The sequence below is a fragment of the Mustela nivalis genome (genome assembly GCF_964662115.1).
Source record: "Mustela nivalis genome assembly, chromosome: 13".
In the NCBI taxonomy this organism is placed as follows: domain Eukaryota; kingdom Metazoa; phylum Chordata; class Mammalia; order Carnivora; family Mustelidae; genus Mustela; species Mustela nivalis.
In genome coordinates, this window is record NC_139032.1 from 24,433,631 (window position 1) to 24,458,186 (window position 24,556).

At 41.4% G+C, this 24,556-nt stretch overlaps 1 protein-coding gene and 1 long non-coding RNA gene across 3 annotated transcripts in view; one reads left to right on the plus strand and one right to left on the minus strand.

Annotated features, from left to right (window-relative positions):
• Positions 1 to 370: 370 nt before the first annotated feature.
• LOC309846294 (spermatogenesis-associated protein 31D3-like) overlaps positions 371 to 24,556 on the minus strand; it is a 45,638-nt gene continuing 21,452 nt past the window's right edge. The window contains exon 5 of the mRNA XM_082695176.1: positions 371 to 2,907. Coding sequence (XP_082551302.1) covers positions 1,660 to 2,907 — 1,248 coding nt within the window. The 3' untranslated portion in view covers positions 371 to 1,659. The remainder of the gene's footprint in view (positions 2,908 to 24,556) is intronic.
• LOC309846395 lies at positions 2,250 to 11,475 on the plus strand. Of its 2 annotated transcripts, none has more exons than XR_014301910.1 (3): positions 2,250 to 2,680; positions 3,857 to 4,037; positions 10,939 to 11,475. It is a non-coding gene; the product is annotated as an uncharacterized lncRNA (long non-coding RNA). The 2 variants fall into 2 exon arrangements; XR_014301911.1 differs by having other exon boundaries at positions 2,253 to 2,655; positions 3,943 to 4,037.

The following is a 24,556-nucleotide window of genomic DNA, read 5'->3' on the forward strand; positions in this document are numbered from 1 at the left end:
AAGATCACCTTCCCCCAAAGGGGATGCCATGCCTGACAGCCTGCAGGTATTGCTTGCATACTCAAGGAACAGAGCCATGCCTTTTTGGTATAAGGCATCGGTAGGCTGCCAGATTCCAGTCTGCCACAAAGTGGTGGTGCCTGGATCAGACTGAGGAAGGAGAGGAGTGGGACAGGTCCTGAGAAGGGGATGAGTAGAAATAAACTTTTGTTCTACCAGCAAGGTTTCTCTTTCACTTTTTCATTTCTTCAAAGGTGTCTTATCCTGGAAGGTGGCAGCTGCCTTGTCAACATTCATATGAATAACAGCTAAGTGATGCTCTTATTCTGCAAAAAACATCCTCAGTCCAGCAGCCTGAAGAAACACCCCCAACCAGCCCAAGAACAACACCCCATCCCCCAAAAACACTCCCATTCAGAGTTCATCCACCTGTGGGATCCTCTGATCACTGACTTCTAAGTCATGATTAAGCTAACACAACAGTGTCTTAATCAATATTTTCTGAAAACTATACCTGTATTTGATCCTCCTCCGATATAGAAGACTTACTGTAAAGGGTGTAAAACATTCAGTGAGGGGAGAGGTGTGAGCTACTGTATATTTTCAGGAAGGCTAAGTCATGGGACAGGAGAGAGAGCCCATCAGAGGGAGAATGGGCTTTGGGGGCTTTCGGGGGCACATGATACATATTTCCCAAGAGGTCCAGGAGATTGGTAACCTTTTAGAAGATGAAGGAAGCAATCAATAACGGCTGAACTGATTTGCCCAAAACCATTGCTCCCAAAACAGTACACAGAACAGACAACATGTTACTAGAGAAATATTTACTCTGTGGGCACACCACCAGGTTATGGCTTCTTCCCCTTTATGCCTGGTTACTGTCCTCTTCCAGCATCGGCCTTTGCACTTTTGACCTTTGGCTCCCATGTGAGCACACCTTGCCTTATAGGCAGCCTTGGAGGCCATCTGAGCGCACCTTGCCTTTTAGGCGGCCTTGGGGGCCATCTGTTGCCTATGGAGTCACGTTTGACAGATGTAGGAGTCTGATGGGTTATATTAGAGGCTAATGGCCTCAAAATTCTTTGTTCCTCCTTGCCCGCAGTTGAGGTGGCAGGGAAAGGATGATTGGGGATGGGGGCTGAATTGGCTGTTCCTGCTTTGTGTCCACAGAGAGATGTCAAGCTTCCATTAAACTCTTTTGATTTAAAGCACTGTATGGATTCAAGGACCCTAGGGGGAAGGCCCCAAGTCACCCTCTTATTAAGCCTTTTAATATGGTCTTCCAGCATCTGTGCTGCCGTAGGTGTAACAAGGGGAAGCTCCTGGAAGTATTCAGGGAGTCTTCCTCAACCTGTGATGGTGGCAAACTTCCCTCTTTTATTTCATTCTGGTATTTCTTAGAAACAAGTGATGTCTGCTCCATGGAATGCCATTAATTATGCACAGTCTTCACAAGTTTATCAAGTTGTCTCTGTCCTGTAGTCTCTACAGACACCATGGAATTTTTCACAGATCGGCTATGTTCTTGGTCAGAACCATATCCCATATCATTTGCTGGGTTGTGTCCCTGATCCTTTTCCAGGTCATCTTTGCAGGAAATGTCCTCTAGCAGAATTTCTGGGAGCTCCACATACACGCTTTTTGACCTACTCCTTCTGATCAGACTCTTATTAGAGATCCCCGAGCGTCCACCATGGCGCTGAGACTCAGTTGCTGTGGAAGAGTCAGTGCTAGAGGCTCATAGATCCTGCGGGTTAGGCCCCTCTGGTGTAGGATGAGCCTCTTTTGAAGATGAGACTCTAGTTTTCTCCGAAGCTCTTCATTCAGAGGAAACTTCCCAGGAGTGACAGAGATTACAACTTGGGCCTTGGTGGCCTTGTGGCTGAAACAAGGGTTAGACGCAGAACAGTAGTCCTCCTGGGATCTTTGGACTATAGTGGGTAAACCCCACACACGTTTCTGTACCTTCTGCAACACGTTCCATTCCAGTTGTTGGATTTCTTTTGATGTGAGATGGTTGGATACATTGTGAGGTCTGTGAAAACACACTCCACAGATGCTGATTAGGCTAGAGGACCAGATGGGCCTGGGGCTGGACATGAGGGATGGGTAGGGGCTGGGTTTGAGGCAGGAGTTGAGGCAGGTTCTCAGGCATGGATGGAGGAAGTAGATGGGGAACTCCTGGGGATTCCTGCTCTGGGGAGGCATTCGAGATGTTATCTGAGGCATCCGCAGCAGGGAAGGACTCATTATGCAGAGTTTGGAAACCTCAAACTGGATGGGGGTTTGCTGTAAATGGCCCTCCTCCAAGGTGGTAGGATATGGACACTGTTCCCACAACTGCGGAAAGGGGCTGACATCTTGGGAAAGGGTATTTAGGGACACTGTCTCTGTTTGGACGCTACGGTCCACTGAATGAGCATGATGGGGTGGGACAGGAGGTGGAAAGGCAGGGGGCTGGGCTGGGAAATGGTCCATTGGGAATTTGGAATCCAAGGAAGGAAAGGGCTCTGGTGGCACAGAATCACCCGGTGGTGAGGGTGGAAAGAAATCAGCCACAGGGATCACTGGGTTAGGTGAGAAGATGGAGGCAGGTGGTGGGGAAGACTCAGGCAGCGAAGCTGGTATTAGCTCTCCTGGAGGGACTGCTGAGAAGTCAGTGGAGAGAGTGAATGATGAAGTCGTCACAGGAGCTGTGGAAGCCAAGGAAGTAGAATCTTCCAGTGCCTGCAGGAACAGCAGCCGTTTGATCTCAGCAAATGTGCTGTTACTTATCTCACAGGAGGGGTCTGGACATAACAGTTGACGAAAGTGGATGGTATCATGATGCCGGCCGAGGGGGCTGCAGGAGACAGGAGGTAAAAAACTGCAGCCAGGACCAGAACAAGGGGAGGCGGCCATGCAGACCTGACAAGGGAGGGGCCACCTGAATCCTGCTATCCCTTCACAATGCCCCACTTTAATGAACTGACAGTGTACTCAGTACCATTCACCCCAATATCTGTTCCTATGGCTACCCCCACCCCATGGCTCTGACAGACTGCAGTGAATCCTGCAATTGCATAAAACCTGCTCTAAGAGGCAATAGGATCAAGGGGGAAAACTGGTCACCTTCTTAAAATAGAGATCAGCTTCCGGGTCTCCTCCACTTCCCGTTGGTACCATCTGCCATCTGGGGAAACAGGAGACTGAGTTATATAGTGAAAGTAGAAACATAGGTATTAATCCAGGAGTCCCCTTATAGGACAGCCTTGGGATGTTGGACTCTGAAAGCCCCAACAATCAATAGATGAGGGCAAATGGCCAGTGATGTGAAGCTGGTTAGTAATCTAGCTTCCTGTATAAAGTACTTTCATGTAAATTATCCATGTGATGATCAGACCACCTCTGTGAAGCAGAGAGGTCAGGGAAGACTCCTGAAGGTCCATGATGTCAGAGAGCTTTCACAAAGTCAGGAGACAAAAGTTCTGACTCTTGTCATCTCACACGGCCACCTAGTGGGAAGCACTCGTTGTCCAGATCCATCACTGCTTCATGCTCAATAATGGTCAGAGCAGGGATCTGAGAAGGGTTTTGCACTCTGGCTACATTTCCATGAGCCTCTCCTCTGAGGGAATGTATCTAGCAGCTCGCATCCTCAGAGTTCATGGACCGGGCCCTCATGGAGAGGGCAGCAAGCATCAGCCTTGGAGAGAGCTCAGGTGGAATAGGCAGAACCTTACCTTCCAGTGTCTCTCCTTTCCTCCTCCTCTTGGCTCTGCCCTGATGCTAGAAGAAAAATGAAAATGAGGGGGGTTGGGAACCATGTCTTACTCTTCTCTCAGAAATGGAAACATCGTTTATGCAAGAATTCTAGGACTTTAGTAGAACTTTGTGTTCCTTGCTTTTTTCAGTTTTAAAGGTGATAAAATGTTGTCAATATTTACTCTTTGGAAAATCCAGGGGACGACTTTGTCTAGGAGGTCCACAATCCGAAGTCCTTTGTTCATTGAGGACATAGAAAAGGAAGCCCAACAGTCACACCTGTGCTGCCTCAGGTAGGACCCTGTAAACTAGGTCATAGCTCCGACCTCACTGTCTTCTCAGAGGTTTAGCAGTGTTCTGATCATCTCAGCATGAAGGAAGGCTTGATCAAGTGATGCTGGACTTGGGAATGTGACTTGATATGGTCGAGTGCTGGGAAACTTTGTTCTCTTACACAGACCCCATCCTCTCAAAATAACCCAATCCAGGACTACAGAATCCCTGAGTTTGGGATTTTATCCAAGAACCACCACCATACCCAGATAGACTGTAGTTTCAAGTAGAAACCTTAGTTCTTTCTTAACACTTACCCCTGCCAGGCCTCTTTTCCTAGAGGAGTGAATGTCTGTTCTCTTAAGACTTCCCATTTTAGGTGCTTCTCCCACTCTACCAAACTCCTTTTAAAACCTGGGATTAGGGCTCCTGGATGGCTCAGTTGGTTAAGTGTCTGCCTTGGGGTCAGGTCAGGGTTCCAGGGTCTTGGGATCTAGCTCCACATTGCACTCCCTGTTTCTCTCTCCCTCTGCCCCTCTACCCCACTTCTGCTCTCTTCCTTTGTCTTAAATAAAGTCTAAAAAAAAAAAAAAAGGAATAAGATTTGGGATTAGAAATGGAAACCGTAATAATCTATGTTGAGTTCCTCCCCTCCCCAAGGTTTTCTTACCTTTTGGGTAATTTTGCTTTTCCAATTTGGAAATGGAATCCCCACCAGGTAGCACAGGAACAGAAGGAGCAATCCCAAACCACACAGGAAGGTGAAGTTGGGATCCAATTCCCAACATGTTGAGCCAGAGCTCAGACATGGTTTAGTATCGCTATTCAGAAATGAGAGAACATTCCAGTGTTGGAACTTCATCGTCTGAATCACAAGACACCCTATATTGTGCACACGCTGAATATATATCGTCCCCAGGCTTACATCACAGAGCACGGTCACAAAGAGTTTCTGAGGGTGAGGGAGGGGAGAGTTGAACAAGGTGTGTCCAGAGCCCCTCCCCACCTACTAGCTCAGAAGACCCCTCCATCCTCCTGGTCCTTCAGGTCTGCCATCCTATTTTCCTACTCCTTTTCATCACTTATGAAAATTATGAAATTTTCTGTCATTCCATGTATAATTCATATATTACCTGGGTCCCGCTTCACTGTTTGAGAAATTGGCTTTCGTCTTACCAGGTCTGTGCCTTGAAAGTCTGCAAGGCTACCTGGAGTTTTTGCTTGTACCCTGACATTTACACTCAGGATCACATAGGTCCTCAGATCCAGCTTTCATATACAGTGTGTTTGCCTGGGACACCTGGGTGGCTCAGTCGGCTAAGTAATCACCCTCAGCTCAGGCCATGATCTGAGGGTTCTGGGATCAAGCTCCGCATCTGGCTCCTTGCTCCATGTGGAGCCTGATTCCCCCACTCCCTCTGCCTGCAGCTCCCCTGATTGTGTGCTCTCTGTCAAATAAATAAAACCTTTAAAAGAAAATGTGTTTGGCTTCCATGAACGCAGATAGAGACCTTAACGTTCTTTCACACTCACTCAGTTCCGTACATGTTGCACAGCACATTTCAGTTTTTGTTTCATTCGGCCTTTAGTATCTTCCGTCAGAGAGGCTGACTCAATTAAACTCAATAATGCATTATTCAATAATCCCCAAACCAAAGTCAGTGTAAAATGACTGTAAATAATTAAACCTTCAAATGGTCTTGGGGGTAACTGTGCAGCACTCGTATTCCTAAAGTTAGTGAAGCTAAACTGCATAAAAGGTTTGGGGACAAGCTAACACACACACACACATACACACACACACACCCTTTGACAAAACAATCCATTTTCTTATTTATAAACTTAGGTTATTACTTATCTACTATATTACTACTTAGGATTAGTAAGAAGATTAGAGAAAATGCTTATAAAATGCCAAGCACAATCTCTGGCAACTAAGAGACAGTATCAGAGAAAGATCTGTTATTGTTGCCACTGCTGTGGCTCCAAATTAAAGGTCCCAGCTCAGATTTGGGAAGTAAGATAATCAAATATATGATCACTACTTAGGAAAAGCAGAACTAAGGAAAATCATTTTCCAGGGTTCTAGAGTGAGGGAGAAGTGCATAAAGAATAGAGATTTGAGTTGGGAAACAAAAGTGCTGATTTCATGCTTCCTTCCCACCACTTTCTGTATTAAGCAACCATGGTCAAGTCACTAAACTGGCCTCAACTATTACAAATGTAAATTGGGGTAATAGTCCTTATTTTTCTATGTTCTTGGATTCCTCATGTGATATGTTAATAAAATATTATACAAAAAGAGTGGCACTAGTAGCTGTGACTATTTTTTTGTTGTTGTATACTTATAAAGAAATATCACACAATTAAGGCAAGATATTTAAACTTCAAGTGCTTACATAATTTTTGTGTCAAGAGAGAAAAGTTGTTCACATTTCTCCACAAACAGAAGAGGCATCTCACCACATTTTTAAAAAGCATAAAATGTTAATGATATGTCTAATAATGTGTTATGTCAAGGTTTAGAATTCATGACTAAGAAGATAAGACAGATGTCTATAAATGTACATATTTAGCAATAATAATAGCAGAATTAACAAATGCCAATACTGTCAATGAGAATACTGACACTAGCACAATATGATAGAAGGTTATGAACACCATCTTCCAAATACCCAAGCTGCAAGTTCCATGGGAACAGATTTCCCAGGTCACATAAGATATATTGAGTTTTATTATTTTAAGGATAATATGATTTAACAATCATTTTTAGCCTGAGTCAGTCAGCACAATTTCTAAGCTGTGACCAAAGAATAATGTAGGTCCCCTGACAACCTTCCTCATTAATAATAACCATCTTCCCTCTTCCAGCTGAAAATGTCAAAGGACTCGACTGATAAAATTTTCCATACAGTCTGAGCATCACAGTACTTCAGTGAATATTGCTTCAAAAGAAGACTCCTACCCAGGAAGTCTTCAAGCCACCTTTGACTCCTCTGCCCTTCAAGCCCTCACATTCAATGTTATTACATTTCCTGGATATTTCCTTAAGATATCTCTTAAATTTGTTCCTTTACTTCCATTTTCACTGCCACAATTATAGTCCACAGCATGACCTTTTATCAACACTCTCAACTCCAGTTTTTTTCTTCCTTCAATCCAGCCTATAAATCCCTGCCCATTTAGCTCCCTAAAACACTGCTTACATCCTGCCACATGCTTTCTCAGGAGCCTATACTCAAGTCCATCCTTTGATCCCAGGGAGGAGCTTTCAAAAAGCACTGATGCCCAAATCCTACCTAAAGAGGTTCTGATTTAATTTATCTGGGATGGAGCCCAAATATTAATTTTTCTTTAAAGGTTCCTTGGGTGTTTCTAGGGTGTTTCTAATGTGCAGCCAGGTTTGGGAACCACTTCAATGCATCTCTATTGCCTATTAAGTCAAACTAAGACTCCCAGAGCAGATGCTGCAGGTGCTCTCCTGAGATTCCCTCCCATTCCTTTGACCTTTCTATGCACCATCCCATGGCTTCGGTGTGATTTGTTCCTAATGCCCATCAATACATGCTACTCTTCTGATGACTGCCCTTGTGTGACTAGTGCTATTGCATCCTTGTTCCTGCAGAGAAAACAGAAGGGGCCTGGGGATTTATATCCCTGGGGCAGCTCTAAGTCAATGCCTAAGAAATGTAGGAGTACGACTGCCTAGCTCCCTTGGCTGGATCTGGGCATATTCTGTAGTGTAATTTACACTTCAGAGCTCCCTAGCAGACCAGTCTAAGACAAACACTTTACATAAATAAACACACACACACACACACACACACACACACACACACACACACACAAACACGCACTGTGTGTGTGTTTAGATTTTTCCCCTTGCTTTTTTCCCCTTCCCTTTACTCCCTTTCTTGTTTCATCAGGTAGCACCTTCCTTAAGATATCACTTGGATACAAAACCTCATCACAAGGTCTGCTTATGAAGAAGCCAACCTGTCTGACATCTTGCTAAAAACAATTCATAACTTGGTCCCACCATGTTTTCTGCAATTATCCATCATGTACTAGATGTGCTAGTTTTCTCATCAATTATACTTACTCCTTAAGCTATTTCCCAAGTGACCTCTGCGACTATCATAACTTCCTAACTTCCAAAAACAAACTCTATCACTCCCATACCATGCATAGCCCAAAGCCCTATCCATGAAAAGTGCTCAATAAATATGGTTTGAACTGGTGCTGCCTCCTCCATGAAACTTGTTTCAACAATTCTAGCACATATAACCCTAGATGTATTCTCCAAATTCTATATTTAATGTCATCCACATTCATTTGTTGAGTTATTCAACAAATATTTATGTGATTACTATGTCCCAAGACCTGTGCTCACCATGGGGAATGAAACAGTAAGTATGGAGGCACGTGGGTGGCTCAGTGGGTTTAAGCTTCTGCCTAAGCTTGGGTCATGATCTCAGGGTCCTGGAATCAAGCCCCCCATCGGGTGTCTGCTCAGCAGGGAGCCTCCTTCCACCCCCATCCCCCAAGCCTGCCTCTCTGCCTATTTTTGATCTTGGTCTAATTAATTAATTAATTAATTTAAAGAAAAAAAAGACACAGTAAGTATGGATTTTCTTTTGCTCCCATGGAGTTTAGAATCAAGTTAAGGATACATATATTAAGCAAATAATCACACTAATAAATGTTGATTTATAGCCATGAACATCTAAGGTGAGATAAATGGTGCTGTGAGAAAACACAAAAAGTAATAAATGTCCTCAACTAGGACTTCTCTGAGTAAATAATGAAGAAGTGATGACCTAAAATTATTGTCCTTCTCTATTTTAGAGATTCTTGGTCCCACCCCCTGAAATTGCATACAAATTTTGTGTGACTATGTATTATTCTTTTAATAGATTTTTAAGAGGTCCATAACCACAAATGTTGCACAATGGCAATCCTATAGAAAACATGCCACATTTATCAACTGCCTTCTACGTGTACCCTATCTGGAGATCACTATTCATAGAAATGTTAATATTTTCTTTTGTACTTGATATTATTTAGTAAAATATTAGACATATGCTCATCACTTAACAAATATTGTTATCCTCCCCCTGCTCTTAGCCTGAGTGTTTGCACAGAACTCAGATTCTCAAAAAACAAATAAGCAAAATGTCTTTATTTTCTTTATTAAATTAAGGGCCCATTTTGAGCAGTTGTGGGCAGGGTGCAATTGATTATCTTGGTTTTGTTTGGGTACCAGGAAAACAAGAGCAACAAAACAGGATTTGCGTGTTAAAACCTTCCGGGATGCCTGGGTGGCTCAGTTGGTTAAGCGGCTGCCTTCGGCTCAGGTCCTGGGATCCGGTCCCACATCTGGCTTCTTGCTCCACAGGGAGCCTGCTTCTCCCTTGGCCTCTACCTGCCACTCTGCCTGCCTGTACTCTCTCTATCTCCCTGACAAATAAATAAATAAAATCTTAAAAAAAAAAAAAAAAAACCTGCTTGTACCAGGCTAGTGCCAAACAACTGTCTCTACATAGGCTTCAGTGTTTGCTACTTCAGGGATTTAACACATTCAACCTGGGAACTCCCTGCTGTTTTTCCCATCCTCAAACCTTAGCTACCCTAAATGTATGTTTGTTACCTAAAAGGTAAAAGCAAAAATCATTCATTTCATGCAGAAAAAAAAAAAGGGAAGCTGATTTCTTAATCAAGTATACTGATCAAATTCAAAGAAAAATAGAATGAAAATTAAAATTTAATTTCAAATGCCACTGGAAAAATATCTTTGACTACATACACATTGAAAATAATGTTATAGCATTAAGGAGGGCACATGATCTGATGAGCACTGGGTATTATACACAACTAAGGAATCATTGAACACATCAAAAACTAATGGTGTACTATATGTTGGCTAATTGAATTTAATAATAATAAAAAAGGAATAAGGGCATTTGGGTGGCTCAGTCGTTAGGCATCTGCCTTCAGCTCAGGTCATGATCCCAGGGTCCTGTAACTGAGCCCCACATCGTGCTCCCTTCGTGGCAGGAAGCCTGCTTCTCCCTCTCCCACTCCCCCTGCATGTGTTCTCACTCCCACTGTCTCTCTCTCTCTGTCAAATAAATAAATAATCTTAAAAAAAAGAAATATTATGTATGTACAGACAAAAAGTTAATATACAATTATATAATAGAAACAACAAATACTTTTCATTTGTATACTTCAAAATGCATTTAAACATGTTATAGATGGAAAAATGTATATAGGGTGCCTGGGTGGCTCAGTGGGTTAAAGCCTCTACCATAGGCTCAAGTCATGATCCCAGGGTCCTAGGACCATAGGGAGCCTGCTTCCTTTCCTCTCTCTCTACCTGCCTCTCGATCTACTTGTGATCTGTCTGTCATAAATAAGTAAATAAACCTTAAAAAAAAAAGAAAGAAAGAAAAATGTATATATAAACCACAATGCCTAACTTACATCAATAAACGCAATAACATAAAAAAGAAAATAAGGAAAATTATACCATATTCCAATATATTGCTAAGGTGTTGTTAAAAAATGTAAAAATTTCAACAACTTGTACTTGAATTTCAGGTCCAGCAGCCCTGAGATAATGGTGCAAAATGTGCAAAACACAAAAACACAGCAAAATATTAAGGGAATAATTAAACTGAATAATCAAAAGACAAACAGGCATCAAAGTTCTAAAGAGGAAAAAGACTACTTTAATACCACATTCTCATCTCCTGTTTCTCTTAAACTTGAAGCTCAGAGTCTCAAAGATTGGCTATTACTAGAACATCCTGAACAGATGACACCATATGCACACATCAATATTTTAACAGACTGCCGTTCTTGAACGGTCCAGGGACCAAACACCAAATTTTAAAAATTTATTTCCTTCTCCCACAGGTTGACAACCCCTATGCCCCTGCACTCCTGTTCACTTCCATCCTAGGTATGCTGTTAATAAAGGGAGAAGACATCAGATACAAACAATATTGGCACTTAATAACAACTCAGGTATAAAGTCTGATCAAGTAGCTGAAATCCACAGTTCATTCTGAAAGCAAGATTTGATGTATGGTTTCTTATTTATGGGTTTTCCTCTCTTGTTAACATATATAATTAAATGCATGATAAGTAGTTAAATATTAGAAATCAAGTCTCAAAAACTACTTTAAGAAGGAAGGATGAGGTAGCAAATTACTTTCCATCCAGGGAATGATGACAGAGTATGAAAGAGTATAAGGCCATCTAATTTTGTCATCTCTTGCATCTACTTTTTAGGGCCTTTGAGCCTCTATCTGTTTCCTAACATGTCCTCCCAGGACTGTCACATTCCCATGGACAGAGTCAGCAATTCTCCATGTTAATTCTATCCTCTCTTCTGCTGCTTCGATGCAAGTAAAGGAAAAACAATTTTACTACACATAAGGGCAGCTTTAATTTAACTCCCATTTTTAAGTAATTTATTCTTAAACATTAATATTTAAGTTATTAATGACAAATTATCTGCTACAAATTTCATGAGTGATGAAAATGAACCAATAATATATTGATATCCCAAAGTAGACATTCCCTGGCCTCAATTAAAAACTTGCCTATTCTAACCGTGAGGTATTTTGCATAATATCACAGACCTGAAAGAAATACTAAGTAACCATTTAGTCCTGTACTTTGCAACTCCTCTGTCTGGAGCTCTCACATACACTAAAAGACTATTACAGTTTTTCTTTCCTTCCTTGCTGAGAGTTCTAGCTGGGAGGGGGGTGGGGGGGATGAAGGTCGAAAGGAGATAAGCTGATGGATATGATGGAGGAGGTTTCACATTCATATGTGTGTTGGATATATAATGTGATCATGGAGCAGTGCTATGGATGAAACGATATCTAGAGGCTAAGAAATTGGCAGCTTCACTGTGCCCAAAGAAGGTTCATTGGGCTGTCACTGACCAGTAAAGATTCACTAAAAGCAGTGGAATAGGCCCTAAATGTTTTTAGTTCACTTCATTGTCAGCCCAAGTGCACTACTGTTCAAATAAGATACATACTTGGGTTGCTTTCACTATACAAATAATACAACCCAAGAATTTTTCTATAACAATGGATTTTTAATTGGCATATTAAATCCCTTCCCCCCACCACCTCCAAGCCAAGGCACCCCTCCAATGACGTTGATTAATCCTTTTGTAGAATTATGAACTTGGAGAGCTTTTTAAAGGAGAAAGGGATTGAACGCCAGGTGGGATTTAGCCAAAGCTGTCACAGCTCTGGTTGTTACCCCTCACAATCCATCTTGCTGAATCAAAAAGCAAACTGTGAACAAAGAGCTTAGGCAGTTTGTTTGAAGATACACTCCTGTCTTTCTAGGAGGGATTAAGTCATGGCTACAGTTTGTTTGGAAAATTATCCACATGAAAATTATTAAATTCATGTGGCATCTCTTTGAGCCAAAATGTTTTATAACTTTTCATCTCTATATCACAGTGATAGTAATGCTGTAGTTTTTTACTGAAACACAAACCCTCTCCTCAGTCTTTCAGAATATTGCTTAATATTTTGCATTTACCACAAGAATACACAAGATGTTGACTCTTAGACTTTTAAATAATAAGGATCCAGGCTCTTCCTTTAAACAGGAATCACAGCCATACCAGATGTGGAGAGAAGAGGATTATTTTAGCATTTATTCCCAACACTGGGCTTCCTAAAAGCCTCACTGGTGCCCTGCTGAAACAGGAGAAACAGATTAGATAGTTAAGACCTTGGGCAAAAAGGGAAGAATAAAGCCAACCCTGTGATATATTTCAAAAGTAAAGTGTTTTCCCTCAGAATGGGAATTTTCTTCATGGTAAATGGATCCAAATCTTAGAATATGCTATAATCTTAATTATCTAAACAATAAGCCACCTGTGTATCACCAAATACTCCATTTTTGACACTCAAGGTATTTTTGTTATTCAAATAATCCTTGAATTGAGATGGGGGCAGGGAGATTATTCAACAAATACTAAATGGTTGCTATGTATCAGGCACCAGGGCAGGTCTTAGAGAAACAGGATTAATAAACTGCTAGCCCTTTCTTCTTGAGCTCATAGTCCAGTAAAGGAAGCAAACATGTAAACAAACATTATGATAAAAACCACAAAAGAAGGGTAACCATTGTGTTTAATAAGCAGAACTCCACAGAATATGGGGGTGGTGGGGGGAAGCCCTTCATCTTTTCCCCTCACAGCCTCTTTGTAACCAATCTACAGACTCATTTTTCTCTTGCCCTTTGAAGGAAAAGTTGGGCAAAGAAAGGTCCCATGATTTCCTTAAACACTCTTCTGTAGTGCCAAGAATAACCTAACTAGGTAATTAAAATGCCCAGTCCAGGTTATTATTGATTAATAAACACCAACTTCATTTAAAATTCAAAGTTCCCTCTGCCAAATTGGTCGTACATTCAGGCTGGAAGAGTGGAGAACGATATGGCCTTCTTTTTCTCCATTTCCCCACCTTCCACTTTTCTACCCATTCCATACCCAGCTGCACATACAAATTTGCCTCTGCTCTCATCAGGGATGCAGTCAGAGAAGAGAAGACGGAAGCATCTGAAAATGACTTGACTACTACTATTAGAATCTGAACGAAATTGATTCTCTCAGAAGTTGCTTTTATTTATTTATTTATTCCACAAATATTAACCAAACACCAATTACATTCTAGGTACTGTTCGAAACACTGGGGACACCTAGTGAGAAAAACAAAGTCTTTGAGTTTACGGACGTAATAGCCTAGTGGGGGTATAAGCAGACATAGAAATGCTATAAGTTGACAAGTGGTATGGAAGAAAAAATTAAACAGGATTAAGGAAATAGGGAGCATTAAGAGGTAGATGCTATTTTACTTAGGACAGTCAGGAAAGCTGTTTATGATAAGTGAATATCTGAGAAGAAACACAGTAAGGAAAAAAAGAAAGCTGAAGGATTTAAGCTAAGCAAATGTCAGAGTAAAGCGTATTCCAGCCTGAGATACTAATAATTGCAAAGGCCCTGAGGTAAGCAAATGCTATAGTAATGTTATAAGAACAGCAAGATGTAGCATAGTTAGAATAGCAATGAATAGAATAGCATAGCTAGAACAGAATGACACAAGGAAAGAATATTGGGGATGAGGCCACAAATGTAGAGGAAGTTAGAACATATGAAAGGAACTCAGGTCACTGGGCTTTTTTCTGCATCAAAAAGAGAAGCTTTTGGAAGTTTTGAGCAGAGATGTAAAATGATACATGTTTTGTAAAAATCATCCTGGCTTCAAGGTAGAGAAGAGAATGTAAAGTAAGCATCGAAGTAGGGAGACAACTGGGAGGCTACTATAAGAATTCAGAGCAGAGATGATGATGGCTTAAACCATTATGATAGAGGAGAAGGAAATAGAATTGGGCAGATTCTGGATATACTGTAAAGGATTTAATGATGGGCCAATTATGAGGTATAAAAGTGAGACAGAAATCAAAGCTGACTCTAAATTTTTGACCTGAGGAACCTGAAAAAGGATGTAGCTATTCACTGAGATAAGGAAAAAAAAATGTGAGAAGATAAGGTTTGATTAAGAAGAAACAAAGAGGGACACCTAGCCAGCTCAGTCTGCTAAGCATCTGCCTCTGCTCAGGTCATGATTCCGGGGTCCTAGGATCAAGTCCTGCATTGGGCTCCTTGCTCAATGGGGAGCCTGCTTCTCCCTAAAAGTTAAACATAGGGTGCCTGGGTGGCTCAGTGGGTTAAGCCACTGCCTTTGGCTCAGGTCATGATCTCAGGGTCCTGGGTTCGAGTCCTGTATCCGGCTCTCTGCTCTGCAGGGAGCCTGCTTCCTCCTCTCCCTCTCTCTGCCTGCCTCTCTGCCTACTTGTGATCTCTGTCTGTCAAATAAATAAAATCTTTAAAAAAAATAAAAGTTAAAAACATAGAGTTAACATAAGATCCAGCAGTTCCACTTCTTGGTATATACTCCCCAGAAATGAAAACAAGTCTACACGAAAATGTGTAAACAAATGTTTATAGCTATCTTATTAAAAGATCAAAAGATGAAAACAATTCAAACAACCATCAACTGATAAATGGCTGAATTAAATACACATATTCCTATGATAGAGTATTTTTTGGAATAAAAAAGACCAATCCATTCCACAACAGGGATGAACCTTGAAAACACGTTAAATGAAAGAAGCCAGTCACTAATGGCCACATATGACTCCATTCACATGAAATGTCCAGAATAAGAAAATCTAGAACCAGAAAGTAGTACATCTTAGAGGTGGAGGGAGGAGGGCGGAGGAGAATAATAGCAAAAGGTTGCAGATTTGTTTCTTTTAAGTCATGACAACATTTAAAATTGTAGTGATGTATATACTGAAAATCAAGGAATTATACATGTTAAATAGGTGAATTGTATGGTATGTGAGCTGTATTTCAATAAAGCTGTTAAAACAAGTAAAGTATTTAAAAATAAGTACTTAAGGATGACAAGAAGGGGAGCATAAAGAACAAAAGCTGTCAACACATTTTTGAAAAATGGAAATCTGGTGGAGGAGTGGAAACTGACTCACAGAGCTAACAAAGTGCTGGCAAATCGTTCACAGTGCAAAACCTAGAAGACACGCAACCTGGTGGCACTAGAGAAAGAAAGAGATTAGGGATTCCATGTTAGTAAAGATGTTGAATTATTGTTCTTTGTTGTTTGTTTTATATTGCATATAATTTCTAAAATAATTTTTTTTGAGTGGGGGTGCCCTTTGCCAGTTTTGTAAAACCTTTTTGAAATGTTAGCATGTTTCAAATGTGTAGAGAGGATCCCAGGTTTCTTGCATTGGACAGAACTTGAGACAACTGTTTTAAAGTTAGCATTGCACACACCTGATGGTCTGAAAACATACTGTGTGTGATTTCTATTTTATATTTGTTAAGGTGTGTTTTGTGTCCTTGAATATGGTCCATCTTAGTGAACGTTCCATGTGAGCTTTAGAAGTATGTGTATTCTGCGGTTGGATGAGGTATTCTATAAATGTCAATTAGAGCAAGTTGATTGAGGATGTTGTTTGGGGCAACTATATCTTTACTGGTTTTCTGCCTTCTGAATCTGCCCATTTCTGATAAGGACTGTTGAAATTTCCAAGAATAACAGTGGATTCATCCATTTTTTCTTGCAATTATAGTGGTTTTTGCCTCACAGATTTTGACACTATGTTTTACATGTGTACCTGTTAAGGAGTGTTCTGTCTTCTTGGAGAATTGACCCCTTTGTTGTTATGTAACGCTCTTCTTTACCTATGATAATTTTCCTGTTGTGAAGTTTGCTTTGTCCAAAATAATAGAGTTACTTCTATTTTCTTTTCATTAGTGTTAGCATGGTACATTTTTCTCTGTCTCTCTTTTTTTAATCTATCTGTATCTTTATATTTAAAGTGAGTATTTCATAGGTCTTCAATTGGGTCTTGTTTTTTTATGTGCTGTGACAGTCTCCTCTTTTAATTGGTGAATTTAGACCACTTCCATTTAGTGATTTTTAAATATAGTTAGATTAATATCTCTACCTTGTCCGTTCTATTTGTTATTCATTATGCCTATCCTTCCCCTCTTTTTCTGTTTTCTTTTCTGGTTTTAAAAAAAGCATTATATATAATTCTATTTTCTTACTTTGTTAGTCTATCAATTATTCTGTTTAAAAATATTTTAGTGTTTGTTCTAGAGTTCATAATATATATTAACAAGTACTCTAAATTCCCTTTCATGTAATGTTATAACACTTCATAGATAGTGCAGGAGTGTCCAATTCCTCCTGTCCCTTGTACCACTGATGTCATTCATTTCACTTATCCATGTACTATAATCACTGAACACATTATCATTATTGTTATTATTAGGTCAACTGAGAATAAGATGAATGAATGTTTTATTTGACCCTCATTCATTCCTTCTCTTCCTTTACTTTATGTATATCTGAGTTATTTTCCTTCTCACCAAAGAACTACTTTTAACATTTACATAGGGCAGGACTGTTGCTGATGAATTCCCTGTTTTTATTTGTCTAAGTTATTATTTCTGTTTTACTTTTGCAGGATAATATCACTAGATATGAAATTTTGGATTGGTGGTTTTTTCTTTCAACAGTAAACATTCTAATCTCTTACTTTCATGGCTTATGATAATAGGTCATAATTCTTGGTTTTTTCCTCTAAGGTAGGGTTTCTATTTCCCTCTGGATTCCTTTGAAATTTTACCTTTTGTTTTCCTATCACTTGAATATGATATGTCCAGGTATAGACTTTTAAAATATTTCCCTACTTGATGTACTCTGAACTTCCACAATGTATCGCTAACCTTTTATTAATTTTGGAAACTCCTTGGCCATTATTACTTCAAGCATTTTTTTCTGTTCTTTCTTCTTCTGGTATTCTAATTATATATCTGTTGTACATTTTGAAACACAGTTCTTGGATATTCTAGATTTTAGCACTAAGAAAATTCTTTTTCTCTTTGTATTTCAGTTTGGAATGTTTCTACTGACATATATGCAAACTCACATATTCTTTCCTTGCTTGTATGGACCTACCGATGAGTCAATCAAAGTCATTTTTCATTTGCCATACTGCTTTTGTTTTCTAACATTTCCTTTTGATTCTTTCATAGAATTCCCTCTCTTGGCTTCCTCTGTTTTTGTATGTTTTCTACCTTTACCACTAGAGACCTTAACATAATAATCATGGTTATTTTAGATTCCATGTATGACAACTCTGAAATTTGTCACATCTGAATGTGTGCCTGATGCTTGGTTTGTCTGACAAGTTTGCTTTTTCTTGCCTTTAGCATGCCTTGTAAGGTTTCTTTGAAAGCCAAACATGATGTATTGGGTAATCAGAACTGAAATAAAGAGACCTTTAATGTGAAGTCTTATGTTAGTCGGGTTAGGTGTTGGGGTATGTTTAATATTTACTGTAACTATGCATATCAGGGGCTGCAATTTCCTTTAGTGTCCTTGTTTTTGTCTCTCCTAGTGTCTTTAGGTTTCCCTAAATTTCCCTAAATAGAAACTATACCTTGCAGCTCTGTTTAGCTCTGATCCTGTTCCTATACCAGAGCCATTAATACTGTAGCAAGGTGTCAAGGGAGGGGATATGATTAATCATTCATCTTTTAATGGGCTTATGTCCCTGGATTATGATGGTCACTAGTGTTTAAAGGTTTTTGGTTTTTTTTTGTTGTTGTTGTTCCACTTTATCAATAAGAAAGGAAGCCTAGAGGGGGCTGCTATTGTTGGGTAATTTACCTTCTTCCATGGGGCATAACGCTCTGGTAGGATTTTCCCAGTGAGTAGGTTTGTGTTATGGAAAACCCTCTGGGAATATTTCATGATGTTTTCAAAATGGGTTACCTTTCTCTTTCTCTCCAACACTACATTCCTCTGCCAGAAACTTGAGCTTTTTTTTTTTTTTTTTTTTTTTTTTTTTTTTGGTAGCTCTACTGTGAGAACTAGTTTGGGTTCCTGGTAATATCACCTATAAATAAATGGGGGTCCCCCAGTAGATTGTGACCCCAGGAGTTTCTCACTCTCATGCTAGCCCATATGCATCCTTCAGCAATTTGTCCAAGTGTCTGTTTAAGTGTTCATACCAGGAGAGCAGTGTTGAGCCTCCAGTGCTTCTGTTTCAGGTAAGTGAATCTTAGGTATGATTTTCTGCACTGACACTCTCAGAAGATTTGAGGTAATGGTTTGCCACTATGGTTCCAAGAAATGTCATTGATTTTTAGTCTGTTCAGCATTTTGCTTCTTTCACAGACTGAAGTGATGACTCCCAGGCTTTTTAAAATGTTAGATCTGGAACCAGAAGTTGCCCTTCAGAGAATGACTCTTTATTTTCCTGTTCCTCTTCCCGCATTTCTAAATGAGTTTGGTAGGGTCAGAGAAACACCTAAAATGAGAAGTCTAAGGAAAGAACAGACATAAACTCCTCTAGGAAAGGAGATCTGACAGGGTGAAGGATTAAGCACGCACTAAGAATTCCACGTGAAACACATGGTCTATTAGGGTATGGTTTTGGCTCTTGGGTAAAATCCCAAACACAATGATTCTGCAGTTCTGGATTGGGTTATTTGGAGAGTATGAGGTCTGTGTAAGAAAACAAATTTTCCCGGGTCTTGATCATAAGTCACATTCCCATGACAAGCAAGCCTGCCTTCACGTTGGGATGATCAGAACAGTGCTGAGCCTCTGAGAAGAGACTTGGGTCTGAGGTATAGCCTACAATACAGGGTCTACCTCAGGGAGCACATATGTGACTGTCAGGCTTCAGTTTTTTATGTCCTCATTGAACAAAGAACTTCTGAGTGAGAATATCAAGTGTGGACCCCCCAGACAAAATCATCCTTTGTTTTTCAAAATAAAGCCTTAAAAATTGAGAAAAGCAAGGAACACAAAGTTCTATAAATTAAAATACAGTCCTTGTGTTCTTGGATAAAGAATGTTTCCATTTCTGAGAGAAGAGTGAATGATGGGTCCCCACTCCTCATTCTTTTCTTTTCGTTCTAGTGTCAGGGCAGAGCCAAGAGGAGGAAAGGTGGGACTCTGAAAGGTAAGATTCTGCCTATTCCACCTGAGCTCTCCAAGGCTGACCCTTCCTGTCCTTTCCATGAGGGCTCAGTCCATGATCTCTGAGGATGCCAGCTCCTAGATACATTCCCTTTCAGAAAACAGAGGCCTCAGAGGAGAGGATCATGGAAACACAGTCAGAATGCAAAACCCTTCTCAGTTTCCATGCTCTGACCATTACTGAGCAAGAAGTAGTGATGGATCTGGGCAATGGGTGCTGTCCAATATGTAGCCTTGTGAGACATTAAGAGTCAGAACTTCTGAGACTTTGTGAAAGACCTGTGATGTCATGGATACTTGAATTCTTCTTTGAGGTAATCATTGACTGATGTCCCACATAGGGCGGTTTTCAGTATCACATAGGATAGATAATACACACAAAAGCCCATTGTGAGTGATAAAATAATGTAAGTCTTATGATCATTGATCATGTGACCTTATATCCTAATACATGGTACTCTCCAAGTCCAGTCTACCAAGGATATCTTTAAAGGACACTCTATTCAGCCTTCTATTAGATCTCTCTCTTCTATCTTCATTATTTTCCTGGTTTCCCAGGGTGGAGAACTTGCCAGAGAGAAGTTGGGGAGGCAAGAAAGGTGCTTCCTCTTCTGTAAAGGTGAGTAAACACTACCTTCTTTCCTGAACCGCTCTTTTAAGCAGAGTCTATGTATTTCTAGAGCCTTAGGGAAGCCTCAAATTGACATAGGATGGAAAATTCTAAGAGTTAGAATTTGAAGGCTTGGGGATGTTGGTGGGTGGGGGGCTACCTTTGCCAGACCAGCCATGGTCACCTATGTTTGTTCTGGTCCTGGTTGCAACTTTGTATGTCCTATCTCCCATAGCCCCCTAGGCTGGCGTCATGATACCATCCACTTTCATCAACTATTATGTCCAGACCCCTTCTGTGAGGAGTCTAACAGCACAACTGCTGGGGTGAATCAGTTGCTGTTCCAGAGGCCCTGGAATATGCTACTCCCTCTGTGATCCCCTTGGTTTCTATAACTTCTGTGACTCACTCATCATTCACTTTGTCTCCTGACTTCTCTGCAGTTGCTCCAGGAGACCTAATACCAGCCTCGTTGCCTGAGCCTTCCCCCCAATACCCTCTATCTTCTCACCTAACCCAGTGACCCCCTTAGCTGACTTTTTCTTACCCTCACCCTTAGGTACTCCCTGCCACTAGAGCCAAACACCTAGGATTCTTAATTCCTAGGGAACCATTCCATACCTCCACCCCCTGCCTTTCCTCCTTTCCTACCATATGATGTTCAGACAACAAGAGGCCACTTTACCTCTGAATACCCTCTCCACTCTTGACCCCACCATTTCACAAGATAACAACCTCTTACCACATCTGTCTCATATAAGGAAACCCACTGATTCATTTGCTTGTTATCAGGCATCTGTTTCACCACTGCCAGACTGCCCTTTAACTGTGACTCAATCTAAATCAATTTCCATCTCATTTAAACATATTCCTGAGAATTCATCTCCAGATGGTCCTCGTGGGATATCTCCTTGTGTCCCAACAATCAGAGGTAGTGAGTGTTCAAACCCATCGAGTTCCAAATTCACTTATTGGCAGGCCTATGGCAAGAACATGTTCCTCCCCGCATTATCACAATCCGATGTTCACCAAGAGCAAGTCTACCTCCGCCAACTGGAAACCTGTTTCAGGAGAGAGACTGCTACTAAACACAAGGAGGCCAGTGGAATTTCTTTCCCTGGTCTTAACTTCCAGGCCCTATTGGAGAGACAAATGGAGAAGAGGATGGCTTTCCAGATTTTAGAGAAGAAAGTAAAAGAGGAGGGGCCATTTTCCAAACAATTGTGGTCAGAGTACCAATGGACATCTTTAGGGAATGTTTTGCATCTGCTTGATGTACAGGTCACCATAGCCTCCAAAAGAGGCTGGAACACTGAAGCAAAACCAGAGCAGCTCTCTATTTATCAACAGCTCCTCTATGTCAAGGCTTTGGCAGAAAACTTGCATCAGATTTATAGCCAGCTCTTCTGGCGTCTTCCTTCTTTGCACAGTTAGTCCTTAGTAGTCACTCTCCTGATTTCTAGTAGTATTTCCCCACTAGAGTCTCACTTTGTCTTATTCAAAGGAATTCATAATACCTCTGCTATCAAAATACAAGCATCTCCTCCACCACTTCCTCATTCCCAACCATTTCCTCTCCCCATTGAACACCCCCAATCCTTGCGTCAAACCCTGTCCCCATCCCAACCTCTACCTTTCACTAAGGTGAACACCCATGCCCATTTTCAATCCTACCTCCCGATCATACCACCTTCTTCATCCCTAATTAGAGACCGTGGAGGGTCTTTCCATAGATCCAAGAATGAATCAGACTCTCCTATCTTGACTGAAAATCAACACCTGGGATGGCATGTGTTGCAGAAGCAATAGGAAAGGTTGTGGGCTTTAGTTCCTGTGTTTCAGAAATCTGAAGAAACCATTTGTCCTCGAGCTCCCAACCTTCCACTGGTTAGCCGGACGTCCCATGCCTATGTACCCATCTCCATCCTTCCTGGCCATTTTCATATCTTCTGTGAACCCCAGGAGACACTGGAGTTACATAGCCCAAGGAAGGTAATCCCACGCTGGTGCCTCCATGACTGCAGAAATCTAGACTCCCTAGCAGTGATGGAGCCTCAGCATACATTATCAGAACTCTCCTAGCAAAAAGGCAGGCATGTTCACTTACAATTCTCTGAGTTTCAGGCCCATAGTAACCAGGATCTAGCAAAGACTGAATTGAGTCTCCCCGGAAGTTTCCACGAGAGGGTCCAAACAGTGTTCCAGCTAAGAAAAGATAGGAGGAGGAATCTTGGGTATATCCTAGAGAAGAGTCCAGAAGACAGCCCACAGAGGATCTTAGAATGCCACCTAGTGAAGGGTCTGAGGGCTGCCTTGGAGACAACAAGGAACTGTGTGTGTCATTCAAGGAATCACTCGGGGAATGAAATATTGAATGTCTCAAGGAAGGACACAGACCAGAATCAAATGAAAAGTATTCTTAGTTTACATATGAGCAAGAAGTTTTGGCAGATCACTGCGGGTAGGATTCCTATAGGTGTGTGTTATTCATGGCTTGCTGATGACAATACATTGCCTTTCTCTGGGAGTTCCCATACTGCTCCAGAAAACACAGATGCTAAAGACAACGGTCGGTAGGGTTTACTGGCAGAGCACCACTCTAGAGCATTCTTTTCTTGGTCCCAGTACTCGACAGGTGCTAGAGGCCCATATTATTAGATTTTGCATGAGTGAGAGGTGGGGTCTACCCCTCAGGGTTCTTGAATCCATAAAATTCTATAAGTTGAGAGAATCCAAAACATGGCCTCTTCCCCAATTTGACTTTCCCTCCTCAGCCATGCATATTTCTGGGGTGGATTCCAAAGCTGAGATTTTTAAACACCTTGAGGGAAGCTCTAAACCTATTTTCAGAAACAGGGTGAGAACAACAAGTCAGTCCCCACTGCGGATCATCCTCTCCTCACTATGTCATCTGTGGGCAATGATGGACGGGGGACCTGAAGGCATCACACTCTGACACTGACCATAAGACTGCAGAGGGTATCCAGATAGCTGAGTCGGGCAGCCAGACTTTTCAGGCCTTTACACACAGCATCAGAGCTCAAGTGCGACCCAGTGAGACTGTACCAGACAACACATGTGGCCCAGAGGTACCTGCAAGTCAAGCTGGTGCTGGACTTGAGCCAACCCATGAGAATGTGAGTTCCAGTAACAGAGTAGAAATGGAACAGGGCAAAGATATGGAGGAGAAGAATTTACAACATTTTGCCATGCCCATCCTGTCCAGGGATATATTCGACACCAAGGAGCTCTATACCCTTCAATCCCCATCTTGGGAAATCTTGATGACCAGTGAGTTGGAAAGCTCCAAAATGATAAATGTCAACATGAATGAAGTAGAAACTGCCATGACCATGGAGCACCCCTCACCAAAAATACTGGTTCCCTAAGATTCTAAACTATCAGACCTGAAAAGACAGATCCTGAGTGAGTTAAAGTTTAAACTGGAGAGTGAGGAGCATAACCAGGCTCAAGGATGTCCCACTGACATGCGCCTTCCCTCAGATAGCTTGAATTCCAAGGCTTCAATGACTTGGTCCCAGGGTGTGCGCAGCGGGGACATGGAAGCATCCCAGGTGCTGCACATCCAACTGAATGTTAGCACAGAGGAGCAGCAGGAATCCTGGGACTCAAAACTGGCCTTCTGTAAGGGCCAACCTACAAATTTCTCACAAAGAAGAAGTGCAAAGAAAGTGAGACCTTAGGATCCCAAAGCAAGAAAATGCAAAAGTGAGGACTCGGGAGTAGGGACATCTGTAGGCAGAGAGGAGAGTCTCCATGCTGAGGACAGAAAATGAGAGAGTGCTTCCCCAACTCTGTCACAGAATGAACAGTTTCCTCTTGAAAGTTACTTCAGAAAAAAGATGAGACAATTTTCTCAGTGGATCAATTCCAAGAAAAAAATCATAGGGCATCAGGAAAGTCCCCAGCAATAAGCCAAGCTCATGTCCACCTTACTGCAGCACCAAGAACCATTTGAAAGTGTGGCTACTTTGGGAGTGATTGGCCTCCTGAAGATCACAAGCTCACTTGGGAAGGTCCTAGAAGAGAAGCTGGAACATATACGTATCTGAGGCCCCAGAGTTAAGCCAGCAGCAGGAGGAACTACAGGCCCAGGTAGGGCACGACAAGAGACCTCCCTCCAACTATTGGGCTCTTTCTGACCCACAACAGGAGAAATGGGCAAGTATCAAGTCCTGCAGCCAAGAATCTGTCTGTGCTGACCAAAACTGTCCTACAAAAATTAGGCAGAACAGAAAGAGGGTCAGACAGCCCCAGAAACCTGAGGCTT